The following is a 12,462-nucleotide window of genomic DNA, read 5'->3' on the forward strand; positions in this document are numbered from 1 at the left end:
GGAAGCACGGTGTCTTATGCCAAACAAAGCTAGTGAACTTGTTATCTAGTGGATTGTCATGCTCTTCATTGCCTATTAGACTTGTCATAAAATGTGATAAAAAAATGGATCTGCCAAGCTCATGAAATGTAAACATTTTCTGAGCTTGTAATCAAGCAGATGTGAAAAAATTAATCTTTGCATAGTGATGATCTCATATAATCTTAATCTTTTCTCTATTTTAATCTTGCTTTGAACATGGGTTTCATGGTATGGAGGGCAAATGTGAGATCAAAGCCATTAAATGTCTGGAAGAAACCCTCACAAGGAGGAAGCAAGATGTTCTGAATTTCTGACCCCAGTATTGTGATACAAATAGCTACACAAAAGGCAATTCCTATATTTGCGTGCTGTGATATTAAAGGAGAGTGGGTCTTCATAGCCTTCTACATTTCCTTAATGGAGTTTGTCAACCTCATCCAATTAAATCTGTAGTTCCCAAGCCCCCAATTCTGATGTATCTACACTTGACTCTCTCTATCCCCAGCATTCCTTACATTACATCTTGCACAGGTGTCTTCTCCTTTTCTGTGCCTCTCTCTCAAAGCTATTATTCTCTTTCTGTCTTTGCAGTTCTTTCACCTTATTTTTTTGCAGCTCCCTCTCTGTTCTCTTTTACCTTCTTTCCCTCTCTTCCATTTTTCTCTGATCTCTCCCCTTATTTCATTTTCCTGGTTTCACTCTGCTTTTTCTCTCTCTCAAAGCATAGTTGACAACACGTGAACATTTTTGCCAGCAACAGTCCTTCTTAATAAGCAGGATTCTGTTTCCATTAAACATCCCCCCTCCCCTCCAGCCAGTGGATAGGTTGGTGGGCATGTTGAGGAATTTTAGGTTATTTTATTTTTAGAAGGTGAGAATCAAATTGCCCCAGGCAGTTGGCTGATTTGAAAAATCATCCCTTGAAAACAATGTTGTTCCCTTCCACAGCTCACCATTCTCCCCCCATGGTTTCCCTATCCACCCAGTACAGTGACATTTACTTGCAGGGAAAGTATATGCTTTCCTCTTGACTGTGTCCTACCCTCTTCCATGCTTCTTCCTCCAGTGCCCATATCTAAAATGCCTTCCATGCCCTGGCTGAAATGAGTATAGCTATAGAGGCAGATGCTGGCAAGGTCGAAGCTGGCTGCCATGGTCCCAAAACCATGTGATTCCTCTTCTAAGAAAATGGGGGGAAGCTTAAAAATATGCAGCAGCAGCCAGCAGGGGTGTGCATGGCACCACTATCATTACATATGTGTACTGGCTAGAGGCCCCGCTTTGGGAACGGGGCCTTTTACTACCCGCAGCACATGAAAAGCTCCACAGAGAGCAGTGGATGATACTGCATCAAAGGCGTTGGGGTGGTGCCCATCCTACCAATATACTGGAGCCAACGTGGTCCATACGCCCGCAACGCCGTGTGCAATGCTCGACTCCTCTCCCTAGGTGGCGCTGATGAGCGTCCCTCTCCTGCGTGGCACCATTCTCCTTTCATGCACAGGGGCCTCAGATGCGCATGCGCCACGAGGGGCAGGGCAGGGGGCAGCGCATGCGCCGTGTGTGTTCCTGGCCAGAGGATGAGGCGGCGATGGTGGTCTCACGATCTCCCCACCCCCCAGGTCCCGGTCGCCGAGGTGCCCGGATGTAGTGGATGAGGCAGCGTCAGGCTCGCTCCTGCTCCCGGGAGGTGTAGGCGGCTGGCGAGCGCCCCGAGCCGGGAGCGCCCAGTGCGGGGAGGGAGAGCCGGAGCCTACGCGAGCCGCATCCTCCCCCCGCCGCCTTGCCGAGCGACCGGCCGGCCGGCCAGCTGCCCCGGCCAAGCCGAGAGGCCCCGCTGCCTTCCCCCAGTGCAGCCCCCGCGGAGACGCCCCCCGTGGCCGGGCCTCCCGCCGGGCCCCCGCGTCCTTCCCCCGGGCCCGTGCGCGAGGGGCGGCCCCGGCATGAGCAGCGCCCGGAACAACCGCGTGATGGTGGAGGGGGTCGGGGCCCGGGTGGTGCGGGGCCCGGACTGGAAGTGGGGGAAGCAGGACGGCGGCGAGGGCCACGTGGGCACCGTGCGCAGCTTCGAGAGCCCGGAGGAGGTGGTGGTGGTTTGGGACAACGGCACCGCGGCCAATTACCGCTGCTCCGGGGCCTACGACCTGCGCATCCTGGACAGCGCGCCCACCGGTAAGGGCGCCCGGGCCGGGGGGGGGGACGGGACGCTCCCTTCTATCTCGCCCCACTTGGCAGGGGGCAAGAGGGGCTGGGGTCATCGGCGAGAGCGGGGGTGTTGTGGACTGGACCAGTGGTTTCATCCTCTTCAGGGTCCGAAATCCTCCCACTGGAGTTGATGGTTTGAACTTCGGCCGCGGGGCATTGTAGGCTGGCTCTCGCTGTAGGGGAAGTAGTCTGGACGTCTCTGTTGTGGACTTCTAAATCTTGATTAGATAAAGGTTTAGTAAATGGACAATAGGGAACAGTTCTGCGGGATTGGGTGGGATTGGAGGGAGACGGTGGGGACCCGAGTTTTCTTTCATCTTTACTTTTTATTCTAAAAATATCTCTCAAAGTGGTTCAGTCACTTTGTATTGAGGGCAGCAAGATGTCTGGCAGCAGCTCTTTGTTAGAGCTAAACACATAATCCAATTTAAAACATATTTTACTTACCGTACATTTCTACTATGGAAACCACCATAGCATGTTAACACTCAGGTACCTTTTAAAAACTTATTATTTGAAATTTGGATTCACTCAGCTTGGACAATGAGTATAGAGCTGTTGGTTTAATTCTCATGTTCTTTTGTACTGACACTATGCGGCAATTTTGGTGGTGTACATACTGCAGGGAATGTTCAGGCTAACACAAACCAAAACCCCTGTTTTAATTGAAACTTTCAGAAAAAGGAAAATCCCAGTGGCTTAGTTTTTTTATTTTTTTTTTTATTAAAATTTGGGCATAAGCTTACTGGACAGGATTGGTTCAGAGGAAGGATTATTAGTCAGATTTATTGGAATTCCTAGTGTTTTCTTCTTCATTTCATGTCTTATGTTTGCATTTTGCCTTGAGAAGAGAAAATGAGTGGGAGGAGGCCATCTTTCATTCTGCCAAGGGTCCAAATTATATATACAAAGGAATGATATAGAAAGCTTGTGATGTTTGTTAATTTCTTTAGCAGACTTCATAAGATACAGAAACACAGAACTTACTTAAATGTATTGTTAATACAGATGTGCAATAGAGAGAGAACTTTGGTCATATTGAACACTTGAGATGGATACCCATGATTCTAAATGTGGAACTGTTCTTTTCCACATGTCCTTTTGGTATGGTAGGATTGGACTGGGTATTCAGGAGGGATATGGTTTAAAAACTTAAGCTGAAAATCTTTTAGGAATTGTTACAGAAACAATAGGGAAAGAGTGTGTGTTTCAGTCTTGGATCCTGATTTTGCAAATGTTTATGCTTGTGCTTACCTTCATTCACAGGGAATGGTCTTACTGAAATCAGTGGGCCTGCTCCTGCTTAAAATTAAGCATTTGCATATGTGTCTGCAGGATTGGCACCTTGAATGCCCCAATGTATAGATTTCAAAGGAATATTGTCAACTTGAAATGTATCTGAAAGTTCTTAGCTACTGTAGTTGCAAGTGACTGTGGAAGTTTTCACCACTTTTTTTGTTGTTGCTGTTTTTCAGTTTTTGTATTTTTGACATAACTTGTGGATAATATTAGTTTGTCTCATGAATTAGCCTGATGACAGCATTCTCATGCACTTGTTTGGGAGAAGCTCATATGTTCTCTTCTCTCCAGGCTCCACATGAAGGTGTTTGCCATAAAAGAGGAGTAGAGTTGTTTCTGAGCTTTAGGCTAATGCGTGTCTCCTCTTCATAGAATACCTGCATGGAACCAAGGGGTAGCTGGAGTTGGGATTGAGTGGTAAATCTCTTCTTCATGCCACAGTTCCACATGCCACAGGGTGTGGAAGCAATAGGAATTTGGGAAGAAGGGGAAGCAGCAGGGAGGTAGTATAGTCTAATGGCTAGGGCACAGCATTAGGATTCTGGACCTTTAGGTTCTAATTTTGTGACTGACCTGCTGTGTGACCTTGGCTAAGTCGTGACACCTCTCTGCTGGCTTCTTGTCTTATGTAGATTAAACTCTCTCTCACTGTGTGATTGTCTGTTGTCTAGCATAAGGGGGCCTTGATCTCAGTTGTGGCCTCTAAGTACTACTGTAATATAAACAATAGCAAGAAATTGTGGGGGATGTTAGAATTTGGGAATCAGTACCTCAGTACTGTTAGAGGGGCAAGTGAGAAGGAATCCACAAAGGGATGTGTGCACCCAAACATGTTTGTTGTTGGTTTTGGGTCTGCTCACTGTCCCTTACTGAAAAGACCATTATAAACATCAGCAAAGGAACAGAAAAACCTTCCTTTCAAAAATAAATAAATAAATGTGGTGGTGGGGTCGGAGGGCAGAGAGAAGGGATGGGAAAGAAGTGGGGGTGGGGGGGGAGAACCCAAGCAGGACATATTGTTTGAATGGGGCTGTATCAGAAACTGGATATTTTTTAAATTTTAAGAAAGTTTGAGTTGACAGTGTCTCTAAGGTTATGTCTTCAGTGCAGAATTCAATCAAGTGTAGATAATTTGAGTTAACTTCTCTCAGGTTAGCCTGCTTCCAGTGAGAGCACCGTACTTTGAAATAAGTTGAACTACACAAAGTGATTGTGTTAGCACCTGATGAATTGTGCCAACTTGAGCATTAACCTGTACCCCCTGGCAGGCCAGCCAACTGAGGTTAAGAGCACTGCCATACTTGAGTTAAGGGCTTTTGTGTACAGACAGGGTTCAAGTTAATTCTGCAGTAAAGCAAGCCCAAAATATGTTTCTGGAGATATACAAATAGCTCTGATGTTTTATTATAATATATAATAAAATTAACCCATTTTACACTCCATCATTACTACCAGGATAATATACCAATGAAATAAGTGCATTACAGCTAGATAAATAACCAGAAATCATGGAATGATATTTTTATTCTTCTCAAAATATTGAAATTCATTTTGATTAATGCATAGAGACCTTGAAATGAAATTGCTTGTCATGTAATTCTTTGGGATATACTGTTAATATAGTTAATAGTTAAAGTACTATTTATAAAATAAAAATTCAATTGGTTTTCAAATAACTACAAGTGCGCTAGCTCAATTTTATAATCATTCCTTGTTTTGAATACCTAATGAAAGGAATTCTCAGTATAATACACACTGTGGATTTGTTTCCACTGTTGGAACTTTCTGGTTTTTCTACCAGATTGCCACGAAATCTATGGACTTTGCTATAGAATGTATATGGAATGTATAATCAATTCTATTGATTGAAGTGCTTGAAGCCAAAATCTGTTCCTACTGTCAAACATAAAGAAACGTGAGGCCTGTAAACAGATTTAGACTTCCAAAATAGTGTATTTTCCAAAAATGTGTTTAGTTATATATAAAAAACTGAATTTAATAATTTGATTTCATTACTCACAGGCCTGAGCACTTGTCAATTGCTATGTGCCTACAAAATGTATTTTGACATGTGCTGTTTGTATTTAAAAATTACTTATTTTAAATGTTTGTAGTAGTAGTTGTAGACTGTAATCAGTATTGCAAGGTTATATTAATGCTTCATAAGTATCAAATCTTGTAATTCCCTAGCATTTCTGCAGCTGTCTTGGTTAAAATGAAAATTGTCCTGCTGGATCTTGGGGGAAAATGAGGCTTTTATCTCTTAATTAGCAATCTTACTCCAGACCAGAGTAACATTGCTTACTAAAACTCAGTGTTGTCTGAAGATTGTTCAGTGACTTCTGAAATGAAGTTCTTACTCCATATCTAGAGGTACTGGCTAGACCAGGAGCAGGCAAACTTTTTGGCCCGAGGGCAGCATCAGGATTCATAAATTGTATGGAGGGCTGTTTAGGGGAGGGGGTCATGGCCACAGCCCCTCCTCCTATCTGCCCCCCCCCCTCGGGACTCCTGCCCCATCCAACCCCCCCGTTCCCTGATGGCCCCTCTGGGACCCCTGCCCCATCCACACACACCCTGACCCCTGCCACCCCATCCAACCCCTTCTCTCATTCCTGACTGTCCCCCCGGGACCCCTGCCCCATCCAATCACCCCTTCTCCCTGTCCCTGACTGCCCCCAGAACCCCTGCCCCTGACTGCACCCTGCTGCCCCATCCAACCCCCGCCTTTCCTGACTGCCCCCGGGACCCCTGCCCCCATTCAACCCACTGTTTCCCCTCTGACCACCATCCACCACCCCGAACTCCCCTGCCCTCTATCCAGACCCTTCCCCCGCCCCACTCCCTGCCCCCTTACCGCACTGCCTGGAGCGCTGGTGGCGCTACAGCCACGCCGCCCAGCTGGAGCTGGGCCACCCTGCCGCCACCACGCAGCACAGAGCATTGGGTCAGGCCGGGCTCTGCAGCTGTGCTGCCCCAGGAGCTCATAGTCCTGCCACCCAGAGCATTGCGGCAGAGCAAGCTAGCTGAGGCCGCGGGCGAGGGGGAACAGTGGGGCGGGGGGAGGAGCGGGGGCCGGGCTGGACGGTCCCGCGGGCCGTAGTTTGCCCACCCCTGGGCTAGACACTTCCATTTCAGAGATGAGCTACATTGGTGAGGCAGTTTTGGGAAACATGCTCTTGCTGTATGTGTGTACTTCTTTGTTTTATGGATAAATAGAGATGGAGGCCTCAGTCTTGACATCTGTATGGGCAGACTTTATGCCATCAGTGGGTTTCGTGTGTTGGTATACCATCTGATTGTAACCATTAGGTGTTCAAATGGCAAAGAACAAATCTGTGCCTCAACTTTGTTTCATAGGAAGCATTTTTGTGTTAGCTGTATTTCCGATCATAGTGATATTTCACTGTCATATTGTATACTTGTTTAAATTTTACAGGTTTGCTATTTAGCACAGTTTTCTTCCACAAATATGTTTGTGTTAAACAAAAAAGGAACAGGAAACTTACATAAATCTCAAGTACAAAAATCTCAAAACCATTTTCAGAAATTTTTTAATGCTAATATAAGGCAAGATTTAACCCAAAAATATCACTGACTAATCTGTGATCTGTCAAAGTTATAAAGTGAGTTTCTGCTTCCCTCTTGTGAATACGCACATGGTTAATACAAATAATTTATTGGATTAAAATGTCAGACCCTTCATTAAAAATATCTAGTTTGAAGAGTCATGTTCCACATTTATTTACATCTGTCTTAATAGTTAAGTCCTGCCTTAAATATTTTATAATTTCAGTTGTTGAAACTTTATTTTCATTTAAGTGAACAATAAAACATGTTTTATATTGATCTAGTAACAGACAGCTTGATTCAATCAAAGAGAAAAATTGTGGATTGCCAAGATATTTGAGATGCATCAGAACACCATGTGTTTTGGTTATATTTCTTCTGTATTAATTTTGACCAGATGAATTCTGATGATAATGTAAACAAACATGTATAGAATTATTAAAACAGTGGGGTTTTTAAAAGCGAATCCCCCCCTCATTTGCTGCAGAATCACCTTGATTTTTTTTTTTAGTCTTGTGTCTCTATCTCCCTGCCTGAATTGCTTCTCCTTGGTAGTGCTGATTAGTATCTTGCATGGTGTGGAGGTAGGGTGCATATTACCCCCAACTTTTCTAGAGTAGTCATTTGTAGCCCAACTTTAATTAAAAATGACAAATTCGTCTGCCCCCCCCGCAACTTTCCCATATAAATTGGTCGCGTCTTGGTGATCATTATTTCAACTTTCAGTATTGCACTAAACAAGATGCAATCTTGAATGTGGAGGGAGTTACTGAATCAGGGATGTAAAAAGGAAGCGGAAATAGTCTCTGAAGAGAGGATGATTTTAGATCAACCAAGGAATTTAAACAATGAGGAAAAAAATAAGTTATTTTCCGTAAAGTCCCTCTGAGGTAGGCCCTGGGTTGATATAAGAGGCAGAATAGTAAGTGGTTAGAGATGTTGCAGACTTTACAAGCAAAAAGGAGTCACTTTTATTCACTTTGTCTAATTGGCAGTGTCACTCCGTTAAGACCTCAAAGTAGGAAATAAGGAGTTTGGTGCCTTTGAGTCATTTTTACAATTTAGTGTGGTAAAAATGACATGCCTCCAATACCTGGATGTACAAGGGGGTCCTCAGAAGGCAGCCCTATGGCTGTTTTCCACTGTTCCTGGGCTGGGGGAATCTTCACACACAAGCTTAGATGTTTACCATATATCTTTATAGTCAAAGACAGATAAAAGATGGGGTGAGAAGATATTTGTCTCGGAGCAATGGCCAGATGGGAAGGCAGTTCTCTTCCTCCCCTTTGCGGTCCCCCTCCTCCATGCTGTTGGTAAAAGGAGTACTGATTCCTACCACTGTGGCCACTTTGCACGAGTTTTCCATCTTTCAAATCAGAATCTAGCTAATAGGTGGCTGATAAATTTGAAGCCCTCACTCCCAAACCACTGTTCCTTCTGGACAAGAGAAGGAACCTTTTATTTATGTGGTCTGTTTCCTTTCTAATGTCAGAGATGCCTAGCTGTCTTAAGGCTAGGTAACTGGGGGGGGGGGATTCTCCACTACTCTAACTCTCCTCTAGCATCCATTTTTGCATTGTCCTGATCACTGAATAGCACCACTGCTTATCGCTTCTGGTACTCGTAACATTCCTAAACATTAGCAGGGTAAAGCTGACTTGATTCTTGTCCATTTCACTGCTGTTCACAGGGTTCTGAACAGCAGCAGTGACAGCTTTTAGGCTTGCTTGGTTCTTACTCTGCTATAGCTTGGAAAAGCTATGAGCATATGGATAGGCTTTGGGGCTGTCTTTTGGCAGACTTAGGAAACAATGCTCCAGCGGTTTGCATGTGGTGAAGGTTTGGCAAGTTACCTTAATAACCAAAAGAGCTAGACACTTAATTTTTTTAAAATCAAAGCATAGATTCTATTGAAATAATGGCAGTTGTCCATGAGCGCTTCCTACTGGTCATGGGTAAGTACATTTTTCATTTTTCAAACTGTGGTTTAAAATATAGATGGACAGAATTTAAGCTCCTTTGTTGTCCTACGGATGTTAAATATAAATCAGACTAAAGCATAAACTGTTAGATCCTTAACATAAACTGTGTCATTGCGCAATAGTTGTTACAGTTCCTTATTGATCCATTGATAGAGAATTAACCTGACAGTTAAAACTCCCCAGGAGATTAGTATTTTTGATGAGGATTTCTGACAATTTAATCTCTAGAAGTTAAAGGAAACTTCATTATCTTTCCTCTTAGAATATCTGAATTGAGTATATAGCTGGGAAAGAAAGAAATGTGGTCTGCAATATATATTTAATTGTTGAGAAGGGAAGGACCCATGGACTAGCAACCAGAAAGATGAAGGATAGTCCCCAAACCTCTTCCCTCATCCATAATTCCTTGATTTGCATAGGCTAATATGGTTGCCCCTACTGAACCCTACTTGCTCAAGTATTCTTTGATAAACATTTAACTTAATTTTGGATGGCAATAAAGATCTAAATAGTATTTTTTTAAATCATACTGGTGTCACATTCTTGTTTTCACAGGTATCAAGCATGATGGAACTATGTGTGATACTTGTCGACAGCAACCAATCATTGGCATCAGATGGAAATGTGCTGAATGCACAAATTATGATTTATGCACAGTCTGTTATCATGGGGACAAACATCACCTGAGGCATCGTTTTTATAGAATAACCACACCAGGAAGTGAAAGGTAAAATGTGTGTTTTTTCCTGAGTTTAAATAGAGGAAGTAACTTATTCTAGATAAATAGTTTTTCTAACTGCTAATTTGGTTACTATAAGTTTAGCGATATAAAGTATTTGCTCAAGACACAGATTCTGTTTTCGATTCTGATTTATTTTGCAGCCTTAGACAAGTCACCTAACCTCTCTGTCATGCTTTCTCTCTGTAAAATGGGAATATGGTACATGCCCTTTGTTAAATGCTTTGAGAATTACAATTAAAATCATTATGTAGGTGCTGAGTATTATGGTGTCTCAAACTCAGTATTTCTTTTTTCCTTACAGCATTCTGTACTGTTACTGTGTCAGAGTCCTAATTCACTAGCTCTGCTTCTGTTTGTGATAAGGAAAGAGGACAGAACAGTGTATTTCTTCTTGGAAAAGAAAGTTTCATATACAAGTAATGTCAATGAAAAGTCGTCATTCTTTCTGTGAAAGACTGAGACTGCTTTTTCATATATTTTCTGAAACAAATACACATTAAGTATAGTGTTTTTCATACCTGAACTTTTACATAGCAGGTATACATTTGGGGAGACATGAAATTGGAGCTTCCAGACTGTCCAGTAGAGTCTGCAGTGTATTTTTCTGTTCATTTATCTTTGAAGCCCAACCATGACCACTTAAATGCCAACAGTAATTGCTTTATTAACAGATCATCTATCTGTGCATTTCTGATGTTTGTACCAATGTAGTATACTGGCACCAAAATACATAATGTCAACAGGATATCTGAATTAGAAACAGGATTATGACTTTGCTGGAAGATGAGGCATAAAGGATAAGTTGGGCCAGTGAGGGGAAGATGTCTTTTTCAAACACAAGTCTTTAATAATATTTAATAGAATACAGAAAATGACCTGGAAGAGAGAGTGATTTCTATACAAATTTTTTTTTTCTTTCAAATCTGCTTCTGTTTAAAATCCCATTGTATTGATAGGCAGAATAGTCTTCTTTATATTGCTTGATAGTTGAACTTTCCAGTCCCTTTTAAAAAGAGGTATTTGATGTAGCCAAAATGTTTCTATGAGTTAGTCTGTTCTAGCACATGCCCTTTTCGCCTTGTTTTCAGAGATAAGCAGTGATAGCAATCCATAGGCTCACCATATACTTATGTCCTCTTAATGCTCATCCCCTTAGCTTCTTCCTGTAGCCCACTTTGACTTCTGCCTTGATGATGTAGCTCATATACACAGAAAGGCTCCGTTAGGTTCCAGAAACCTGTTGCTGTTGGATCCACTTTGCTGTGAAAAATGAACTGAAAATATTTAACTTTTTTTGCAATGGAATTTGAGGGAAGGTTCAAAAGATGTGTTCAGAGATATTCCATTATTCTTTGGTGAAGATAAACTGAGAGTTCAGCCAATTTAATTCCTGAATCCAGAATAGTATGGTGAACTACATGCAGATGTCAAATCTACTATTGATAAATCTCTGTTTTGTAGACATTTTAAAAAATTTTTGACAGAAGGCTAAAATCCTGTTCCAAACAAAACATCTCTTTATGGACTCCGTCACACTCATTCATTTGTTGGATAGGAAAAGTAGAAGGAATCACTAACAAGACTTTTGATCTGCTGTTTGCATAGTTTGCAATAGCAGCTTATTCCTCTGTGGCTCCTCATCTGCTGATTGTGATAAATTCAGCAGGAGAGTTTTATTCTCTTCCCAAAATGGTTGTGGGGCTGTGGGGGTGGAGAGGAGGAATCTAAGGTTCTGCTTAGATTAAAGATATGCTTTGTCTGCCAAAAATCTCAGGCTTCATGTCATCGTCACTTTTAGGGAACAGAGTGGCAGAGTATGGGCATTCAGAATGGTGGCTCTTCAGAGAAAATTTTAATTTTACCTGTTCAGGTCTGTCCCTAACTCCACTTGCAGTCAAGAAAGTATCCTGTTCAGGCAGATCTGTTGGGGACATGTAACTTAAATTCTGCAGAAAATTGAGGGTGGGCAGGAGAAGAGATTTTGAGAACAATTTTGCACTGCAGAAAAGTAAGAGTGATGGAAGACAAGTTGAAATATTGAGTGAAGGATTCCAAAATGTGCAATAGGAAGAAAAAAAAATTGTCAAATGACCTCCAATATGAAAACAAGGTGGAATAATAGCCAGATACCAAAATATAACTGTGATGGGTCCTGCCACCTGATACTGGAATACAACTGAGCTCTCTGTTTTCCTAATCTGGGCTCCCTCCTCACAATGTGCAAAGCCCTCCAAGCTTGCACTCAAACCATCATCCACAGGCAGGGACCACACCCAGCTGTGTTCATGAATGCATGCACCAACAATAGAGAGGCTTCAGCCAAAATACCTCAACCTCCCCAGCCTAGGATGCCAAAGCTATATCTTCCTGCCCTGGTCAAAAACATGACCAGTATATGAGAGTTATTACCCAGTCTGCCCCTTCCATCGATGTGGAGAGGAATATGCACAAAGTCTTTGTTAACTGAGCTGCGATTTTTTTTTCCCCCCCCAAACACTTCACTCACACCACACTGTTTTAGGTAAAAAATATAAAATAGATTTATTAACTACAGAAATACAGATTTTGAGTGATAAGTGACAGCAAACAGATCAAAGTAGATTACCTAGCAAATAAACAGAAACGCAATCTAAATTTTATACA

General features: G+C 42.4%; 1 protein-coding gene across 3 annotated transcripts in view; it reads left to right on the forward strand.

Annotated features, from left to right (window-relative positions):
• Positions 1 to 1,851: 1,851 nt before the first annotated feature.
• The window catches only part of MIB1 (mindbomb E3 ubiquitin protein ligase 1), a 116,406-nt gene continuing 105,795 nt past the window's right edge, over positions 1,852 to 12,462 (forward strand). For 2 of the 3 annotated variants that reach the window (XM_034762752.1, XM_034762754.1), the window contains exons 1-2: positions 1,852 to 2,193; positions 9,633 to 9,804. In XM_034762752.1, the coding sequence (XP_034618643.1) occupies positions 1,965 to 2,193; positions 9,633 to 9,804 (401 nt within the window). In that variant the 5' untranslated portion in view covers positions 1,852 to 1,964. The remainder of the gene's footprint in view (positions 2,194 to 9,632; positions 9,805 to 12,462) is intronic. The other variant, XM_034762753.1, reaches the window with a different exon arrangement.

The sequence above is a fragment of the Trachemys scripta genome, chromosome 2, assembly GCF_013100865.1.
Source record: "Trachemys scripta elegans isolate TJP31775 chromosome 2, CAS_Tse_1.0, whole genome shotgun sequence".
NCBI lineage: Eukaryota > Metazoa > Chordata > Testudines > Emydidae > Trachemys > Trachemys scripta.